General features: G+C 34.7%; 1 protein-coding gene and 1 pseudogene across 6 annotated transcripts in view; both read left to right on the forward strand.

Annotated features, from left to right (window-relative positions):
• PATJ (PATJ crumbs cell polarity complex component) overlaps nucleotides 1-22511 on the forward strand; it is a 287089-nt gene that overhangs the window by 177045 nt on the left and 87533 nt on the right. For all 6 annotated transcript variants that reach the window (XM_039887878.1, XM_039887926.1, XM_039887916.1 and 3 more), the window contains one exon: nucleotides 6819-6910. In XM_039887878.1, coding sequence (XP_039743812.1) covers nucleotides 6819-6910 — 92 coding nt within the window. The remainder of the gene's footprint in view (nucleotides 1-6818; nucleotides 6911-22511) is intronic.
• On the forward strand, nucleotides 2393-2511 carry LOC120581398 (uncharacterized; annotated as a pseudogene).

Here is a 22511-nt window from a genome sequence, read left to right on the forward strand (position 1 = left end):
AAGTAGTTATAAAATATCAATATAGAAAAACAAATGGAAGTCATCTTAAATCCCACCAGAGATACCATCATTGTTGACATTTAGTAGAGATACTCAGCCAGCTTTCTTTAGACTCAAAGAAGAATTTTACATAAATGAAAATAATGAGATAACTAGATTATATGATATTTTGTTACTTTTTTCACTCAATAATATTATCTTTTTATGGCAGTGGATCTAGATCCATGTCTTCTTCCTTTACCTCCTTTTAATGGCACAGTTTTCCATTTATCGATGGCAAATATAATAAATCTTTTGTCAAATGTATAGTTTTTCCTTTTTCTATTATAAGTATAGTCATCACAGACACCCAAGTTTTTAATCTTTTTAGGTTAAATTTTTAGAAGTTGAATTGTTAGATTAAAACTTAACCTATAAAAAGATTCATCAAGTTATAAACACTTATGATTTGTTCATTTTTTTCTGCGTGTGTTTTACTCAATAAGAGTTTATTATAGAAAATGTTAACCTGCAGATTCTAATGTCTTAAAATGTGCATTTTAAAATATATTTGAAAGCGAATTAGATAGAAGGACTCTCAGATTTCACTGTCAGCAATTCCAGTTACTTGATATCCAATTCAGTTCTTCAATAATAATTATCATGGTTCATAATAAATCTTTCTACTTTAATAAAAGCATAGGAGGAGGGAGTTTTGTTGAATATATTATAACTTGATATTCAAACCTCAGGCAAATCTGTTGCTTGAACTAACTTTTAGATTTTGTATAATTAATATTTCTAATTTGAGCTTAAGTTAATTAACTTTTACTTCCAATTTGGTAAAGTTTTTGAATAAATTTAATTGAGCTGCTCTCTAGCATAAATTTATATTCATGTTCAGTTGAACTGAGGAAAATTAAGAGTAGTTGAATACCTATTTCTTTATGACATTTTTGAATATTTAATTTTTTTGAAACAAATCTCATTAAACACCTCTAAAGGGAAGGAAAGTTTATGTAATATAACAAAAGTATTTACATCCATTTACTTTTGGTGAATCTTTTCTGGATTAACCTCAGTTCTGCTTTTTCTACAAACTATAAAATATTGCAATTAAGTATCTCATCTCTGGTACCTAAATATAGACGGTTTACCTCAAGTCAGTGGGTTTTTTGTTTATTTACTTGTTTGTTTGTTTGTTTGTTTTACTACAGTAGCAGAAACCAACCCATGAGGGGAAAATTAATCACAATGAAAACCTTTTACAATATGATTTATAAATTTTACAAATACAGATGTTTCTCATTGGGTGCTATCATCTTCAGTATCCAGAGCTGCTATAATTTGCTCCTGAATGACATTTTGTTGAACAAGAAATTCAGAGCTTAGGAAAAGATGAGCTAACTTACCCATGGTAAAACATTGCTGTCTTTCTGGCACCAGGGGCCACAGAGCTGAGATAGAAGTTACTGACCATGAGGATCTCAGGAGGCCTTTTTTGTCAGTAATCAGAAGAGGAACCCAAACACAGATAAGAAAACTAGAACTGTGGGTCAAACACATATTAGAAAGCTCCTTTGGACAGAGAGCCTTTTTCCTCTGTCTTTTTTTCCCCTTTTTTCCTCTCTTTTGAATGCCAAGGTAAGTTACTGAGTGTCTTTGAGAGGGCATAAAACAAGGAAATACAGAGAGAGAGATGTCACTTGGATGTATAAATTAATATTTAGAATTAAAGGGAGCACCAGGTACTGTATCTATGAAGACCTTTTAGTGGCAAAGAACGGAAATTAGTTCAAGGTAATTTAACCAAAAAAGGAATTTATTGTAATGGTGTGAGTGTCCCTCCTGGAACCTAAAGATCAAGATGCATGAGGGCCTCAGGAAGTGATGGTTTTCCCTGCTCCTTCATCCGTGTTGCAGAATGTGGCATCTCACAGAAGCTCAGAGAAGATATAGAGAATCGTTACTTATGTCTCAGCCCCAATTTAACCCCCTCCAATAGATAGTCTTAATTGTCTCAGTCTGTAACATATGTCCCCCTTGAATGACATGATGAGCAATTCAAACATGGATGCTCAGCATCATAAATGGTATTTGTGATGGGAAGGTCTGAAGGACCATCCCTTGCAAAGAGAAGTGGTTTTGTGCTGGCAAAGATCCCCGAAGTCTCTACCAAACCTCCCTACCCCAGTCTGACCTGGCTTTCTCATTTAGTGATACAGAAATAAGACAAAATGGCATGAAATATACTTTCCATAATCATGGCTTGATGAACGTGGGATAAAGATATAATTTATCATCCACTGGGTTACTTTTGAGAAGGAACACTATTAATAATTGGAACAACATGCATAAACTGGACTATCCCAGGAGAATTATGATATATGAAATGAATGAAAAAGTTGCAAATCTCTATGGCCAGGCCACCCTGAACACGCCTGATCCCGTCTGAACTTGGAAGCTAAGCAGGGTCGGGCCTGGGTAGTACTTGGATGGGAGACTACCTAGGAAGACCAGGTGCTGTAGGTGTAAAAACTAAAAAATAAGGGATTGTAGACTGACAAGGTCCTTGCAATCTGTGAGGTCAACCAAGGGTTGCCTCACTTAAAAAAATAAATAAATAAATAATAAAAGTAAAAGTTGCAAAATCTCGGATTTTCAGATAATAAATAAATTATTTGGATGGAGTGGGAACACCAAATCAAGAGTAAAGATAGTTCTTCTCACCATTATGAGATAATATTAAAAATAAAGACATCTAAATAATTTATTATTCTTTTCACATATCATTGCATCAACTTTGAAAAGAGAAACTTTAGGAAAGGCACTTAGTTTCTCTACTTCTCAATTTACTGGAAGTAAATGGAAAAGTATGATTTTCCAATTTCTAGATAATCTGAATGATAAGTCATATCTAAAAGAATGAGAGCTTATTTGCCTCAAAATTAAATATTTCAATTGTTTTAGCTTGGGTTGGAAAAAATTTAAATGGTGGTCAATCCAAATGGTGGTCAATACATTTTTTCCATGTATATACAATGGAAAAAATGTAGTAAGTGTATATTATTCTGATTGCAGTTTGTTTGCATAAACAGAAAGATACAGTCTTATAGGACTCCATATTGCATTTGGGACTTCAAAAAGCCTGACAGTCAACAATCAGACATTTCTTCTATGTGTGGTGGTGAAATGCTTAATTCTGAACTCTGTCTCTCAAAACTCCAAGTGCTAAGGTAGTAGGCATCCTCCTGTTTCTGCTCAGAGTTTATTTAATAGATATCTTTGTAAAGATCACCTTTAGAAATCATGATTTTTAGGTATACCGTATAGATGATGTGACCTCTAAGTGTGCCTTAGGATTATAGGCTTTTAAACTAATAGCTAAATCTCCTTGGGCAAATTACTCAAGCTCTTGGAGTTTCAGTTTCATTATTTGGTGAAAGTACATAATATCCCAGTTGTTCTGATATTTAAATGAGATACTGTGCATCGTTTAGCATAGTGTTTGGCATAGAGTAAGCACTCAATAAAATGGTTGCTATTATTAATTAGTGTTAACCCGAAAGACTTCCAGGCTGTGTAGAATGCTTTTTTCCCCGCCATGCTCTACTTAGAAGATGTCCTACATCTGTTGTTTAAAGAATAGTGCCCTCAGAGAACAGCAGCTTCTCAGAATAAGTGACAGTCTCAAGTTAATTATACATAAAATATATCAGATTCTTCCTAATTACTTACTGAATTTTCTCTGGAGTGCGTTTCCTATAGTGATGAAGAAATATAAAAATTGCTCTGGTAGTTACAAGCTATATACCTTTTATTTAAATAGCGAAATTGTTTTGTGTTAAATAAAACCTAAAAAAAAAAACACACAAAAGAGATCTTCCTCTCCTGAAACTCAGGCTGCAGATGTGTCATTTCTGAGACCAAGAAAGAGGTTTTGTCTTAGATTTTTTAATCTAGAGATCTGCATTTTCCTTTTAGATTTAATCCAATGAAATCAGGTTTCACTCTATCTTGAGTTTCTTGTTCTTGTTCCCAGTTTTCCACTGAATAGCAGAGTTTCTCCAGAGGCTTCTGAACATTGGCAGGAAACAGCTGCCTTAGCAGTAAACACCACAGTTGTTGGCACTGGAAAAAATATAAGCAAGATGCTTTGCCATTCTACTGCCAGAGCCTCTCTACATTCAGAAACCGCACCATGAAAGACATAACTGTAGATTTAGGTAAATGAAGATTAATGACCTGCTTTCTTCATTTGGGCTGTAATTTTTCTCTCTTAAAATCATAGTACCATGTATTCTGTTCTATCAAAATGGAAGATCCCAGCTAAAAAGCAGGCCTAGCCATAAACATGAAACAGCTCAAGTTTTTTATATGCTCAAATTTTTGCTAATTAGAAAAGAAAAACATTTTTTTTTAACCTCTATCACGTTGAAGGCTGGAGCCCACCTCAGAGAACGCATACTAGCAGTTGATTAATGGAAGTGCCACTTCTATTCAGGGCTCTGTGGTTTAATCCATCCTCATCCAGTGTCACTGTGTGCAAGCTATGCATGACAAGCTGGGGAATATCTAGAGGAGGACACTGGTTTCTGCCCTCGGAGTTTAGCTCAGTCCAATAAATGTTATGTGCCCGCCTGGTGCTTTCAACTTAACAGGGATTGACTTCACCATGTTCGGTGGGGTATAAGTGCAACAAGGTAACATTTTTTAAACCAAGTGCCATAAAATTCAAGCTGCAAGGTTTGATAGGTCGAGATTTATGAAAGACTTTCTGAAAGCAGAGTCCAGGTACAGTGGGGAAGACATTTGCAAATAATTACCTGAATGCCAGGCATTGAATCGAGTACTCTGCACATTCTCATTTTTAAATTATGATTTAAAGATCTTTATTTGTAGTTCATTGTAAATTTAAAGAGATTGAAAAATTTGGTTACCAAAAAAAGTAATCATGCTGGACATACTATTGTTTATCTAGGTTTTGCTACAATACATTAGGACATTTCCTATGTCACTAAGTATGCTTTTTTTTCCACATTACTCTTAATGACTATATGACTTTTTTAACCATATCTCTTATAGCTAAGTTAGGTAAGAAGATGTAAATACAAGAAAAAATTTTAAAAAGAAAAAAGCATGAAAGTATTAGGAGAAAATATAAAATCTAGAGGGTGGATCCTTTAAAAATATATATTTTATTTTTTTAGAGTAACAAAATTGAGAGAGAGGTAGAGATTTCCCACATACCCCATCTCCACCCATGCATAGCCTCCCTCATTATCAATATCACTGTCCAGAGTAACGCATTTGTTGCAATTGATGAGCCTACACTGACATGTCATTATGACCCAAGTCCATAGTTTACATTAGGGTTTATTCTTGCTCTTGTACATTCTATAAATCTGGACAAACGTATAATGGCAGGTATCTACCATTGAAGTATTATACAAAGAGTGAGCACATTTTTAAATACATTGTATTAAAAAGGTAGAAACCTTAACAGAAAACATTAGTAGTTTGGAATATATAAAAATATAAAAATCCTTCATCAAGCATTATTATAAATAAAATTTAAAAACATTATTTAATTCTCAACAATAATTTTATGAAGTAGCTGCTTAGATTCCTTTTAAAGAAGAGGAAACTGAGGCTCAGAGAAATGATAGTGTGGAGATCAATAGATTTCTGAAAGATTGATTTATCTTGGTGAAAAACAAAAACTGACAGAATGAGAGGCATTGCGAGGAGGTAGTTTGAGTTCATTCTTTGCAGCAGCCTTTGATTTAAATCCCAGCTTTACCACTTCAAGGTGGTGGAGGAGCTTCATTTTAGACAATGAGAAATGTTTTCATTTCATCTTTTGAAGTGTTCATTTCCATATACTTATTACAACTGTTATGAGAAAAATGATACTTTTTCCAGATGTGTCTTCAAATGCAAAATTTCATCAAGGACAAATTAGATGTTAATTACAAAAAAAAAGCATATGTCCCATTTTACTATTCGTTATACAGTGTAATACACATCTCTTTAATAGTAGAAATTATCAAGGTCTCAGTTACGTAGGGATAGTATAGTATAGGTCATTAACTACTTATTAAGTAGACAGATGAATAAAAGCCAAAACTGCGTAAGCTATTATCAATTGGATGAAATAAAATAAAAAGTTGATTATGACTGTCATCACAGTTTATCAGTGGGAAAATCTGGAGTGAAAAATTTAGAATGTAAGTGTTTTTATCTCTTATTTAGTTGAATTTAATCAAGTTAAAAATCCTGCCACATCCTGGATGAGAGCAGATTGCTTATTCATTGTGGACAGTAAAATGTTTCTGTGCAATTGATCTAAAATTTGACTTAAAATGTGGATATAAGGTTTACCTCCTCTGGAATAACATAATTTATACTATATAATAACTTTGACCCATTTACAGAATCACGTTTAATGGGCTGTCCAGAGCACTGGTGAATACCACAGTTCGGTCTGTTTTCTATATTTTTGGGGAATCTGGAAAAGCTGTAGGAAATGAAATATATATCATAAACTTTTTGCATCTAGTTCAACTACTACTCTCTTGAAATTTAACTGCATTCAAAACTGAAATTAAGAGATTTTAATAGCTGTTTAGAATTGGTTTTTGAATCTATGGTACAAAGAATATTAAGGTTTTCAGCATTAAAGAGTCTGATATGTAGCCACTTAAAAATGAATGGACTTTATTGTTTAATTTCAAGTATATGCATATGTCTTGTATACATGTGTAAATATATACATATATATTTTATACAAAATATACATATTGCATTTTGACTGCATTTTATTTTTTCCCGAACAGATAAACAATCAGATCCTGTATGGAAGAAGTCACCAAAATGCATCTGCCATTATCAAGACGGCCCCATCAAAGGTCAAGCTTGTTTTCATCAGGTAAGACAGATCTGGTTTTCTAAAATCTAAGGTCTCTTCTGGAGATGTTACTGTTTACATTAAACTACTTTATCTTTGGTTTGTCTAACAAAATCACTGTGATCTAAAAATACATTTTTCTTTTGTAACTGTCACTTTAAGAAAAGTATAGACTTTTGATTATGGAGCTTTCTTGTTATATATGTGTCACTTGATAGTATGTAGTTGAAGCTAATATTTGTATTTCAATTTTTAAAAATTCTTTTCTTTCTGGATCTCATTATCCTCCTATAAACATAATAGCCTTCTAGCTTCTACTTCTTCTGTAACTATCATTTAGTACGTTTGCTGACTCATTTATGTCTTCATCAAAGAATAGGCAGGAAAACAGAACTCAGGAAAATTTTAGGAGCTTCCTATTGAGAGTGCTGGTGAGAAATCCAGAGGGGAGGAGATATGAGCTCTGCTGTCTAGAGTCATGTGATGTGTTTGGGGCTCCACATTTACCTGTACCTCGCCTGCTAGCTCACTGAGCCCTTTTGGCATAAGTGAGTCAAAAGTGGGAATCCTCATTGGTGGTAGCCATCATTGCCTTATCAGCAATGGAATGAGGTTTGATTCTCTGTTATTGGACTGAAATGACCAGTAAACCTGAATTATTTTTAGGTAATATAATTAACACTGTATGTTAACTGTTGCTCGGTTTCTTTTCTTTCTGTGCCTCAGTTATGTGTAAAATGGGGATAATAAAGCACCTACCTCATTGTGTTATTTCAAAAAGTTGAAATGTTCAGTACAGTGTCTAGCATAGAGCAAAAGCTAAAAGAGTGTTAGCAGGTATTTTATGATGTTGATTATTATTATTATTATTCCCCCTTCTCTTTAGTAACCTATCTGTAAGACTTATCCAATCCCAGGGGGCTCCTAGGATTAAGGGGATAGTTTTATTCCCAGACACAGACACTAATGAAATCTTCCTTTCCATGCCTCACTTTGGCCTTGGGGAGTATTGCTGCTATGCTCCTAAAGAAATCCTAACATTGGCGACATTTTCTTCCACTCAGTAGCACTTTCTGGTCTCCTGGTTTTTCACTCTTGTGTCCAAGAGTTAAAACCTTCCTCTTTCCTGTCTTTGTGTGTTGACAACCTCCTCTGGCTTACTCACTTTGAAATCCTCTGTTGGCACCAATCTCTTTTTTTGGGTTTCTTCGCTCTTCCTGTAACCAGAGGTTACAAAATTAGATTTGGATAATGAAAACATGAACAGACTTGTGGAAAGGCCCACCACTCAAGAGTTTAAGATGTCTATCAAGAGAAGTCCATATAAGCAAAGAGTTCAAGCCATTTAGGCTTGAAAACATTGTATAAAGTTGTGTGAGGGTTACATGAGAAGACTTACATAGCTCTCAACAGTGTCTGTGCATAACAGTGTCTGTACATAGTGCTCAATCCATGGTAGCGACTGTGGCAAGTGCTGTTATCAATGTTACTGTTACCTCTTCAGCATTTGTGGGGCTTTTATTACCCATATTGGGTCATCCCATTTTAAAGAGAGCAAAAGAAAATTGAATAGGATCAAAATGAAATCATTTAATGCAATTAAGTAATTCAGAAATAGAACCCTCCTTCGAGAAAAGTTAAATGATTTGAATTTATTTAGAATACAGAAGAGAAAACTGAGTAGAATTTTAATAATAGTAATAGAGCCCCATTAATTGTATCTGATGATTTCAATTTTGATTGTTCAGAGGGGATCAGAATCAAGGAAAGAATTTGTTGAGTAAATTAATGGTGTAAGGATGATTGAGCCTACTGCTAAATACTTATTTACGGGAAGTGATTTTAAGCAATTTAGAAGTATTGATGTGCATTCAAAATATATAATGTAATTAAGAACATTTCTTGCATGATCATTAAATTATAATGCCTGGCATATGGTGGACATTCGGAAAACTTTATTGAATACATTTTTTTTCAGCTCCTACTAAGCATTCTAGATTATGTATTCTCCAAAGTCAACAATCATAGTAAATTAGTTTGATTGATTTTGTGGATTTAAAAATACATATAGATATATAATGCATTATTTTACAAAATTGCTCATGCTTTAGTCCCTTTCCTCACCATTTTCCCATATAATCTAAGTTAGGAAGATTTTTTTTTATCTTCTTTTATAGGGAGAGAAAAGATGTAATTCTGAACAATCTGTTGTCCAATTTTTGACTGTAAAGGAAAATGAGCTTAAATCAAGAGATATGTATGCATTGTTGACAGCCTTTTGTTTGATTCAGTAGATAAATTTGGTAACCTATATGCCAACATATTATTAATTAATGCTTCAGTTTCCATAGGGAAGGAACTATTCATTTTAGTTAAAGTGATAGATTCTTTTCTAAAGCAAGACTGAACTATAAAGCAATTAAAAAAAGAAATCCTGGATTTACCTTGCTAGGTTTGAAACTAGTTTTAATACTCTGGCTCTGTGAACCTGGTCAGTTTTCTCATCTATAAAATGGGGGTGCTATGGTTATCTCATGAATGTCTATTGTATTAATACATATAAATTGCCTAGCAATATGGGCTCAACAATGTTCATTGCTATAGTGATTAAGAAGATGATCATGATGATGATGTCAGGAAAAGGTGGTAAAAGGAAGGAAGAAGGTAAAAGAAAAAAAGAAGTCGTCTTGGTGAAAAAGAATTATTCCTTCATGTATGCTTTATCTAATTTCAGAATCTTGAATATTTTTTAAAGTGAAGCACACTTACAGTTTAAGAATGCTTTAATTAACATGATAATAATTAAGCACTGGAAGAGGTAACTACAGACATTATATAAAACCGTTTTTGGTAAATGTTAGAATAAGAGATATGGGCACCTGCCTAAAACATCTCTTTTAGTTCTCTTTCAGCAGCTTCTTCTCCCCCTTTTTTTTTAAATGGTGACCTAGTATTCTAACAAGGAGTAGAATACTTTTTATTTGAGGAACATATAAAGAGAAATCAATTAACATGAATTAATCCCCACGACAACAAAATATGTTATAATAGGTTTTACTGAGGTGAGTAATATCAAATAGTGTCAGAATTTAAAGCACATAAGGAAATCAAAGAAGAAAATATTGTTCAGCAGCCATGCACATCACCAGTATAGGCGTAGTGGAAGACTGGTGTCCTATTCATATGTGGTAACTAGTGCATTTTAGACACTATGCAACATATCCTCCTATCGCCTTCAAGCTGATTGTCTAGTTCAGTAATCATTTAGGAACATCTTTCGACTTCTGCCTATATATTATCTCTTTCAGACTATTGTTACAAGAACCCTAATTTTGCCTTTTTAGAACCAAATCCTGAAGCAATTAAATATCGATTTGTTATCAAGTTTCAGAAAGTTAACACTTAAGTCATCTTGGTGTGACATATGCACTTATACTTTTCTTTAACTGTATAGCTTGCATTGTGTTATGTAATGTTACTTTAAAAACTGATTTTTATAAGTTGTATTTCTTTACAGTTAGTGTTTCTATTTGGCAATATTTTCTTCCTTAGCTGAAATTATCGATCCTCTGTACATTTCCATTACATAGAAAGTTTTGGCTTTTATACCTTGGTAACTCTTTTTCAAATTTATTGACAATTGAGATAAAAATGGGAACTGGCAGCATAGTTGGGAGTATGATTAGCAGTAATTACAGAAAACTGTTAAAATATGCTGCAGGCAACATTTTAATTAACTTAGGCCTTTAGTATAGTGAGTGTACATTTGTATGATCAGTTCCTTGTCATCTTCTTTTTAACACTTGTATTTATGCATATGCTGATTGATCTGTAATTCACAAAGGGTCTGTGAGTCATTAGTGAAAATTAGTAAGTTTTTGCTATGTATACATGACTTACATATCACTCCCCCCTCCTTTTTTTCCTACATCATTAGATTTTCAACAGTCTTGTTATCATGTAAATTTGCCGTAAGCCACAGATGGACTTTGATACACTAAATTATTCTACTCTAGATCACCTAGAGGTATATTACAATCTGGGTTATTACTACGTGCCACACATTTGATTCTATGGGTTTTCCTATTTAATGTTATCCCCTCTACACAGGCACTCCAATTTAAGTACAGGAGGAGAGCTATATTAATACGATGAAGAAGGAATTGCTATATTTGGCAGTACAGGGATCCAAGGAGATTAATGATCTTGCCTGCAGCTCTTTTCATACCTTCCCCCACTATCGAAAATTAAATGTCATGTATAACAACTCACTCTCCATTACTTAATTACGTGTACTGTGTAAAAATTCCTGGGGCTAAAGGAAACCAAATGAAACTGGAACCCTTGGAAAGATTTAGTGCTAGCTGTCAAGCCCTACTGAGTAAAAGTGGACTCACCATGGGATCCACCTTCCTGTATCGATTGAACATATGTCTTGTTTTGTAATTAAAAATATAGTGTGGTCCGTCATTCTCTGGCCATGTCCCCAAAAGATGATATTGACTTGAAATGAATGTGAATGTCAGAGTCCTCTCTAGGAGAAGTACATCTGAAGAAGCAAATTGAATACCTGTTTTTAAAGTCCTTATTGTGCTCTTGACTCTTTATAGCTTGTTTTGATAAATATGAGGGGGAAAGATGGTGGGCACAATTATGAGTATTACTTTCATCAAAAAATATTCATGCATTTATTCATCAAGTATTTGCTGAGTGCCTACTTGTGCTGGTGCTGTAGAGTCAGTGACACAATCTCTGCCCTAAAGAAAGAGGCAGAGTGTAAATAATCTGATACCTCATTCAGTGATGTAAGTGCTATGATACTGTAGGGACATAGAGGAGACAAACCTAACCTAATCTTTGGAGCCTAAGGGAAGTTGTCACAGAGAAAGGTGCTTAAGCTCAGACCTGAAGGATAAGTAAGCAAAGTCATGTAGTGTGTATAGAAACCTGTAGGTTTTCAGAATTGGATGTTATGCTCAGTTGACCTGAACATTCACTTCTAGGAGAAAAACAATCCTTCTTTAAGAAAGTACCATTGGATGAGTACAGCTCTGTATGTCATTTGTTTTGAATACGATGAGGAACCATCTTTCTGACTCTCATGGACCATTAAAGAATACAATGCCCTTTTTAATGTGCACATAAAATATCATTCATGGGATGGATATAGGACAAGAAGTTTTGAGGAAAAGGCCTGTCATTAGCACTGAACTTTATTGAGAGTCACAGGGAGGAAGGAAGTAGACACACTCCTGCAATTTCAAGGCTCTTCTGTTTCTCTATTTAGTCAGACCATATGGTAGACCCATACAAGTCTCTCATGTGTTCTGAAATGCTGACTTTTGCTTAGTTTCTTCAGTACTTGTTTCCTGTACTATCTGTTTTAAATAGTAATTTTGATTATTTTATATTCATAAGTAGAATTTATAAGCCTTTTAGTTAAAGTACAAGGTGAGTTGGAGTGTTTTGTGTTTTCTTTTTTGTCAAAGTCTAGAATTTATATATCCGAATAAGAATCATTGTTCCCTTTGACATACTATGGTGACCTTGGGAAGCTGTACATTTTCTCTAGTTCTGATACCATAAAGTCATACATTTCTGGAATCATCTTGAAAGCCTATGGCATATTCTTTTGAAAAGCCACAGTAACTGTAAATTTTCCTCTTTTGAAGATGGTTGTAGTTAGGTAGTCTGAAGTGACCAAAAATTTTACAGGGTCATTCATGAATTAGGTGAATTCAGTGAATTAGGTAAAGCGATGCTACCAAATAACAAGCCCATTTTTCTTGTATGACTTATAAAATATCTTGGAAAATCCACTTTTATTATTTCAAGGATAGAATTGGTAATTTTTTCTTTTGCTACTCCCATTCCTTAACATAGTACCAGATGGTGGAAATTATAACTACGTTTGTTTCACTTCTTGTGGCACTCAGAAACACCTAAAATTATGCTGGTCACAGGGATGATGTGGGCATTTCTTTTCTTTTTTGCTGGTCAATATTTATACTTCTTCCCCTGTAGAATGCCTGTTTCCTTTGGTAGACCCCTTCCCTGAAACATACACATACACATACACATACACATACACATACACATACACATACACATACCATACACACACACAATGTGTATAGTATGGTGGAACAGTAAAAACAGTAAATCTAGATGCCTGTCTCCCTCTAATGGACCCAAATCTTTCTCTCATTGCTGAGGTGTGGCCAGTGGGTAGTTATGTGACCTAAGCTTGGGCAATATGATACCTTAGGTTTAGAATAGAAAGCAAGTAATGTGAGTGACTTTATATGGATGACATTTATTCATGGAGGCACAGGGCCTTGATCAGAGGTTCCTGCTATAATCTTATTCCACTCCCTGCTTCCTTGTTCTCTGGTGGTTTCTTAGTTCTTATCTGTTCTTAGTCTGATATATAGCCTACCTGTGTTTTGTGAGATTCCAATGTCCCTCTAATACATTCCTTTTTGTTTAAGTCGGCCCAAATTCATTTCTATTGCTTGCTGGCAAAGAATCCTAATGAATAGGATGGGTGATAAAAGTAGAACTACCTAAACAGATCATGAGCATCCTGAGTGAGATATTTGCTTCTTTCTGCACATGTAGGCTTTTAGCTTTGATCCTGAGAAGTTTTTATCCTTGAGACATTTTTTAGCAGAGCACAAGACCCTACTAAGTCTCTACTAAGGATCTCTACTATGACGTGAATGCCAAACCAATTCACTGGCTCTTGAAATAAGATTGCCATCATTATCTCAGGGGAATCAGGCAGAATTTACCCTGGATTTATACCTGGGAGTGGACATGGGGGGTGTCACTTTTTCAGGACACGGTCTTATGGTAAAGAATGGATATCTAAACAATATTTGGACTTTGCCAGCCAGGATAAAGAAGGGAATGGCATAGAGTATCTACATTTTAGAAAAAATCTCTTTGGGAAACTTATTAGGCTAAGTCATGCATCCCATCTAGTCCTAAGCTCCCCACATGAACCCTCCCACCAATCTGCACTGCCAAATATTTTATGAGTCACCTTTTCTTCTGCACAACTGGCAATTATTTGGAACTTGCCTGGGGCCACCTTTGTAAGATGTGGGTCTGGATGCTGAGTACCTCCCAGCAGCCCTCATTAGTGATTGACATTGTTTGGAATGTCAAGTAAATAGAGTCCATAATTCCACTCTCATTGGACATTTATTTCAGATTCAGCATATCCAGCTATTTTGGTGGTTTCTTCCAAATGGAAATTGGAAACAATATATTCAGTCTGTTTGTATGGTTAGAAATATCTTCTGGAGTCTTTTCAGAAAGGACTTTTGCTCTCATTGAGATATAATGATTTATGTTATTTCTGGTTCATTTACATGAAGGTTTCCTGGCTAAATGTTAATTCATTGTCACTTTTCAATTAACAGAGCAAAAGTAAGGTTGATTTTTTTCCTGTCCTCACATGTCTCACATCACTATATTTAATAACAGTCAGGAAATAATATCTAGGCCTGTTTAGTTGTGTTCATGTGTTCTTCATTTATTCTACTTTTTTGCGTGTGTACCTAAATGATGTGCTAGGCACTAGATTGTAGTTGTAATCATTTTAGAACAGATTGCAAAGAAATTAAATTATCTTACTCAGCAATCCAGACTGAATTCAGGCATATAAATTCTACTTTTGATATAATGCCATTTTGTTGGCATAAAATAAGATCCTGTGGGTTTCATGAACGTGAACTTGCAAGTGGCAAGACCAGAGCAGTCCTGAAAACAATAACGATTATAAGTGATAGTCTACATAATTCAAACATATTCTAATTACACATGTACATTTTTTTGTCTTGCTTAGTTAATTTTTTTAAATTGTGGTGAAATATGCATAACATAAAATCTACCATCTTAACCATTTTAAGTGTACAGTTCAGTGGCATTAAGTATATTCACATTGTTGTATAGCCGTCACCGCCATCCATCTCCAGAACTCTTTACATCTTGATGCAAAACTGAAACTATACCTATTAAAAAATAACTTCCCATTCTCCCCTCACCCCAGCTCTTGGTAACTACCATTCTACTTTCTATCGCTGAATTTAACTATACTAGGTACCTCATGAAAGTGGAGTCATATAGCATTTGTTCTTTTGTTACTAGCTTATTTCACTACCATTTTTTCAGGGTTCATCCATGTTGTAGCATGTGTCAGAATTTCCTTCCTTTATAAGGCTGAATAATATTCCATTGTATGTATGCACCACATTTGTTTATCCATTCATCTGGAAAAACACTTGGGTTCCTTCTATCTTTTGTGAGCAATGCTGCTATGAACATGAGTATACAAATGTTTCTTTGAGATCCTACTCTCAATTCTTTTGAATGTATTCTGAGAAGTGAAATTGCTGAATCATATGGTAATTCTGTCTTTAATTCTTTGAGAAACCATCAGACTGTTTTCCATAGTGGCTGCACCATATTCCATTACTACTAATGGTGGACACAGGTTCCATTTTCTTCATGACTTCACCAACACTTGTTATTTTCTGGGGGTGGGGAATTGGGGTTGCCTTTTTATTTTATTTATTTATTTTGGTAGTAGCCATTCTAATGGGTGTGAAGGGGTATCTTACTGTGGTTTTGATTTGTATTTCTCTGATGATTAGTGACATTGAACATCTTTTTATATGTGGATTGGCCATTTGTATATCTTCTTTAGAGAATTGTCTTTTTAAGTCCTTTGCCTATTTTTTAATCGCGTTGATTTGTTTTGTTGTTCTTGGGTGGAAGAGATTCTTTAATATTCTGGATATTTACCTGTTATCAGTTATATGATTTGCAAATATTTTCTCCCATTTCATAGGTTACCTTTTCTCTCCATTGATTGTGTCCTTTGATACACAGAAGTTTTTCATTTTGATGTAGATTGATTTATCTATTTTTTGTTGCTATTGCTTATATTTTCAATGTCATATCCAAGAAATTATTGCCAAATCCAATATAATGAAGCTTTCCCCATATGTTTTAAGAGTTTTGTATTTTTAGCTCTTACATTTAGGTCTTTCATCCATTTTGAGTTAGTTTTTGTGTATGGTGTAAGGGAAAGATCCAACATCATTCTTTTACATGTGGATATCCTGTTTTCCAAGCACCGTTTGTTGAAAAGATGATCCTTTCCCCCACTGAATGGTCTTGGCAACCTTGTTAAAAACCAGTTGATCATATATGTGAGGGTTTATTTCAGGGCTCTCTATTCCATTAGTCTATATATCTGTCCTTATGCCAGTACCACATCGTTTGATTATTATAGCTCTGTAATAAATTTTGAAACCAGGAATTGTGAGACTTCCAACTTGTTTTTTTTTTTTTTTCAAGATTGTTTTGCCTATATGAGATCCCTTGATTTTTCTATGGATTGGGATGGAACACACTTTCATTTTTAAAAGAAATAGAAATGCTTCTTGGATAACTCAGTCTCAAAATGATAAATTTTGGCATCCTACACACACACACACACACACACACACACACACACACACACATCACCCATTATATCAGATTTCTTTTTTCTTCCTCATTCAAAAAGTGTTGTCATAGGCTCATTGTACTTTCCTGAAGTCCACTAATAGTCCACTAATCTTTTTTGACTACAATTTGTAATGTTCTTTCAGAGTTTATATTAGAAAGAGTATCCCATATTTATTCTAAGGAATTAGTCAATGGTTGTTGAATTGATGTTTCAAATAACATGTTAATGAAATCTCTTATTACAATTTGAATTTTAGTTATGATTTGAATTACGGTTACAACTATGATGCTTAAGGAATAAAAATATAGGGTTTTATCAACAAATTCCTCTATATGACATGTATGTGATTCCAAGAATGTAGTGAAGTATTCTTAAAAGAATAAAATGAAAGTGCTGAGAAAAGTCATGTAAGTTTAGAATTTCAGAGGAGAGATTACTGTTGCAGGAGTGCTACCTGGGTAGACTTACATAAGAAATAACCGAGTCCAAACTGCACGAATGAATTTAATTTAAGCATTTATTGAGTACCTACTGTATGTTAGATGCTATTTAAGACCATAGAGTTAAGAAGCTCTCCAAGACATGCAAATAAATAACAATACATCAGGCAAAACAAACACCAAAGGAGGGGGAATTCTGTAATGTTGGGTTATTGAGATTACATTTTCAAGTTTAGTTGCTAGGAATGCAACCAAGTGGTTCACAGTTGAGAGAAGAGCAATTTGGATGGATTGAGACACAGAGAAAACAGAAGAACAAGGAAACCAGTAGGGATACTGTTGTCATAGTCCAGGCAATGTGAAAAGTACATGAATTTGGATGGGAACTATGGGACTGGAAGAAAAGACGAGAAAGGGTGAAGTGTTTAGAATGAAACCATTAGACTTGGTGATTATTTTCTTTGTACATAAGGGTTGATGGTTGAATGAATTAACAGTAACTAAAGACTTAGCACCTGGAAATTTAAGCATCTGAACTGAACATCATAAAATCATAAAACATTAAATGTTAAGTATTTTTATTATGCTTTAGTGGTCTGACATTTACATTATGTCACAACAATTCTGTTAGAAGATATTATCCCAGTTTTATAGATTAAGATTTTTAAAAGTTGTTTAATATCTTGCTTAGATCTTCCTGATAAAACTATAGATAGAACTGTATTTTTGCCTAGGTCTGCTTAGGTCCAGATTTCTTTCCAGAATGGTGCATAGTAGTCTTACACAATATATAATCATGAATTTATTTAAAATATTTTTTCATTTTATTTTTTAATAATTTATATTTAATGCAGAAGATTGTAAGTGTTCGGTTGTTGAGTTTTGATAATACAGAACATACAGCTGTATGACTATCACCCAAAACAAAAACATAGAACATTCATTCACCCCAGAAAGTTTGTTGGTGCTCATTTCAGTCAATCCCTTTCCCCACAGCAAACACTTCCTGATTTCTGTCACCATAGGGATAGTTTTCACTATTCTTGAACTTCCTGTAACTAGAAGCAAACAGTATTTATTCTTATGTCTGATTTCTTTCATTTTACATAATTTTTTGAGATCTATCTATGTTATCTTTACCAATAGTTTTGTTCCTTAATTATTAAGTAATAGTCCAATCTATGAATATACTATAATTTGCTAATCTGTTCTCCTGAGGGTAGACATGTGGGTTGTTGCCAGTTTTAGCAATTCTGAGTAAGGTATAAGCATGACTTTAAAATAATATTATAGAATAAACAGAGTATTTTTGAGGCAGGATAGACTCAGTTAAGCTTTAGTAACTAACAGCCCCAAATCTCAATGACTCAAAACAATGCAGGTTTATTTCTTTCTCATGTTAAATGTTCATCAGGGCTTGGCAAGGTGTCCTGCTCACCATAGTCATTCAGGTATCCAGGCAACAGAGGTTCCATCTCAATATGTGTTTCCATGATCACCAAAGCAGAAAAAGGAAATATAGTCAATCAAGTACTGGCTCAATTTTAAAGGGGAAGAAAAGTACAATCCAGAGGGTTTATGAACAGCCCTAATAACTATCACAAAAGAGTACTGAGGGATTACACTCCATTGTACCATTTACCACTCTACCTACACTACCAAACGCAGTGAATATTTTAAAGCCTTTTGTAATCATTACTTCTATATATAGGATGGGTAATGTAGGTATGACACCCAGCACTTAAATATGAAAAGTTGATAGAGATAGAGTGAGCAAGCTTAGAACCTTGCATGCATCCGTATCCTAAGATACAGCTTTAAGAGTGAATTATGGCCTACTAAAACTTCTCCCGAATGTGGGTCTGGGAATATTAGCTTGGGTATATGAGAGAAGAAGATATTTGTGGCTCTGGGACAGGCCATTAAAATGGGAAACACTATAGTATAGCAGTTAAAAAAATAGGTTTTGAAAAAAGACTGCTGGATTTCAGTCCCAGTTCTGCTATTTATTAGTTTTCTGACTTTAGTCAGGTTGCTTACTCCTTGCATAAAATGAAGAAAATAATTGTAAGTACCACAGAGAGTTGTTATGAAGGTTAAGGGAATTACTGTATGAAAATCATTTAGAACAACGGCATATGGTAAGAGCTCAAATGTTATGTTTTTGGTGACCATGTCTTCCAAATCAAAAACTTGTGTATTAGTTTTCTCTTGCTGTATGAAAAACTACCACAAAATTAATAGCTTAAAACAGTACTCATTTATTAGCTCATAGTTCTGTAGGTCAGAAGTCTGGTACAGAGTGACTGGATTCTCTGCTCAGAGTATCACAAGGCAGAAATCAAGGTGTTAGCCAGGCTGAGTTCTCAGCTGGAGCTTTGGGGGAAGACCCGCTTCCAGGCTCATTTTTGTTGAAATTTCTATTTCCTTATTGGTTCTTAGTTGAGAGCCAATAGCTCCTAGAGGCCATTCACATTCTTTGCCACCAGGCCCTTTCCATCTTCAAGAGAGCAATGGTGCTTCTAATCTATGACTTCTTATCTCTGACCCCAGGCATTCCTTAGATTCCTGTAAGTCAACCTACTAATTTAAGATATCAGCACCCTGAGGCTCTGAGAAGTGAAATTTCCAGATAGGTCAGGCCCAACCTGATAATCTCCCTTTATCTTAAAGTCAGCTGTGCTGTATAATATAACCTAATCATGGAAGTGAAATTCATCCCATTCAGTCTGTAAACTGTGGGGACTGGAATCTTAGAAGCCTTCTTGAATTCTGCCCAACACACATTACATGATTTTTACCAATATGAATGTATTTTTATAATAAAATAGAATTAAAATCAGGACCCAGAAAGTATGTTTATCATAAATATAAATAAATTCTACAAACAAAAAAACTGAATTGAAAGTGTTCCTAGCATCCTTTTGGAGAAAAACTAAATTGACAGTCCCTAGATAGTAATTCCAGTGTTGTAATTGTCTGTTTTCTTTGCTGTGTTTTTCATTCATTGCTAATGTCATCAAAGGCAGGAATCCCATTTTATTCATCTTTACATCCATAGTTTAAATATTTGTTTAAAATGTAAACAAATATATATATATATATATAAATACAAAATAAAATCAGAGCTATATTGTTAAGTTTCAACCAACTGAAGTAAACTCTAGCCAGCTTAAATTAAAAAGGAGAATGTATTGTGAGCAACAGGGATGTCTTGTGGACTCTTAAGAAACAGCTATACAACTAAGAATCTGAAGAGAAGGATGTCAACAGAAGGGAGTTCTTAACCCCCATTTATCCTTGAGCATTGCCTTGGTATTATTTAGATACTATACTTCTGATCTCTTTGTGTCTCTTCTAAATCTTGAGTCCTTGGTAGAGAGAATCTATTGGCCCAGACTGAGGCAGGTATCTGTATCTGCCTCCTACATCCCCTGGAGTTGAAGCAGGCTGTCAGCGTTATCCAGTATAGACACTGCTAATGTAGCCCATCCAGGGATCACCATGAGCTGGGCAGACACCCCAAGAAATGTCTATTAATGTGGTAAATACTGACAACTGGTTGAGTACAAGTAACACATTGCCATTAATTCATTCAAGCAGCTTGGAAAGCAAGGACATAGTTTTAGTAGTTCTGTTTTCATATCTTTTCCCTGCCTTGTTAAGATCACTTTCCTTCGACAGATATTTATAGTACATCTACTGTCTGCCAGGTACCCTGCTACAAGCTGGGGATACAAAGAAATAAGATCCCATCTCTGTGTTTAGAGAAGGAGAAAAAACAGCACAAATAAATGTAATATAGCTCGGCAAGTACAACCCTAAGAACATATTCTTACAGGGTTCTTTATGCTGAAAAACTTTTATCACTGTTATCTATGGTAGAACTCCATTATCTCTCTCCCAACAACCATTAAAGATAATTATAAAAACACCAACAAACAATTACAATCCTTGATTGTGTCCTTCACAGGGGACTAGGGGCTTAAAATCTTGTTAATTATATTGAAAAGGAAAAGTTAATTATAAAGGAAACAGATTCCATTCCTTATAAGAATCATAGAATATGAGGAGTCAAAGGGTCCCCAGAAGTCACTCAGGGTTACTGCTTGTTTGAAGTGTAAATGCCTTCTCTTTTTTGGTCTTCCTCTTCCTACTTCTTTCTCTTTAAAATTGCTGCCATGTCAGGTCTACCCTAGTTTGATGCTGAGGAGTATGAACACTCACTAGTAAGTAGATTATAGAGGATCATGAACTGTAACTTCTTATAGCAGCTTTTTTCTCTCCATTGAGAATAATTGTAGGTTTTCTATTCTTTGAGAATAAAAAAAAGTAATATGCACTTTAAAGGCCATTAAAGTCATACTAATTGGAGGGAAATCATTAAATTATAAAGGGATAAGTTAGCTGATTTGAACTAACTCGATCCAGTTAATCATAATTTCTCAATAAGAATTTATGTGCAGCCTTATTTTTAATGCTGATAACCTTTGAAATAGATATGAAAAGCCATCTGCTTAATTACTGCGAAATATACTCTGCCCTGTGGGTTTGAATCCTGAGCAGACATGTATGTCCTGTTGGCTTTCAGCTCTAAGCTAGAGCTGAGCTCTATTATGTTATTCGATGGGGGAAACTGAACGGAAAAGGGAATTACCACTGGGAAAAGGCTATTACTTATTCAGGGGTAGGTAAGTGACTACTCCTTCACTGTATAAGCAAACTGCCGAGAAATGGATTGTACTCCCTGAAAAGCAATAGCCATCTCTTAACATAATAGTGCGTGCTCAAGGCATAGATAATGCTGTCAGAAAAAAAAAAAAATGGATATATTCTTTATGCTCTTTGTCACTTTATAGTTTTAGTCTTTCTCCCTTTTGCTTTGGTTTGGCTGGTGTGCTAGGTAATCCAAGAATCTGAGAAAGTCAGAGCAAGAAATGGCACCTAGACTCCATCTCTTTATTTATACTCTGCCTCATTCCCTAAGGATTTATATCGGCTTAGGATTCATACAGTTCAAACTCCTTACTTAAGAGATCAGGAAACTGACTCTCTTAGAAGTTATTTCCTCAAAATCATAGAGCTAGTTAGCAGTAGTGCTAGAACTGAAACTCCTAACTCTGTCTCCTTATAGAAGTGGGTGATCATTACATTTTAAAAAATAGTTTTGTTAACTACGAACTATTTTCCAGGCACTGTGTTTGCCCAAGATGATGTAATAGAGAGTAGAAAGGACATGAGTCTTGTCCTTGGAGTTCTTACCATCGGGGGAAAGACAGATTTGAAGAAAATGTTCATACAAATCATTTAGGTAAATTACAAAAGCAATAAATCTATGATTATTGTGTTGGATGCTGTAAGCATAAAATGGAGGTCCTAGAAAGCTTGTTTCAGGAAGTGACATTTATAGTGAGCTGTGAAAGAGAAATAGTAATAAATCAGACAGAGGATTTGGGCAACTGGCATGCAGAGCAGAAGGGAATAGAATGAGAGAAGTTCCTGGGGTGAGCGCAGCTTGGTTCAACTGAGAAATGGAAAAGAAGCTTGTGTAGCTGGAATGAAGCAGAGTGAGTGAGAAGAGAACAAAAGGAGACTGGAGACAGGGTCTGGGACCAGACTGCTCAAGGCCTTATAACCTCCCTAACAGTTTTGGACT

The sequence above is a fragment of the Pteropus medius genome, unplaced genomic scaffold (assembly GCF_902729225.1).
Source record: "Pteropus medius unplaced genomic scaffold, Ma_sr-lr_union100, whole genome shotgun sequence".
NCBI classification, from domain to species: Eukaryota; Metazoa; Chordata; class Mammalia; order Chiroptera; family Pteropodidae; genus Pteropus; species Pteropus medius.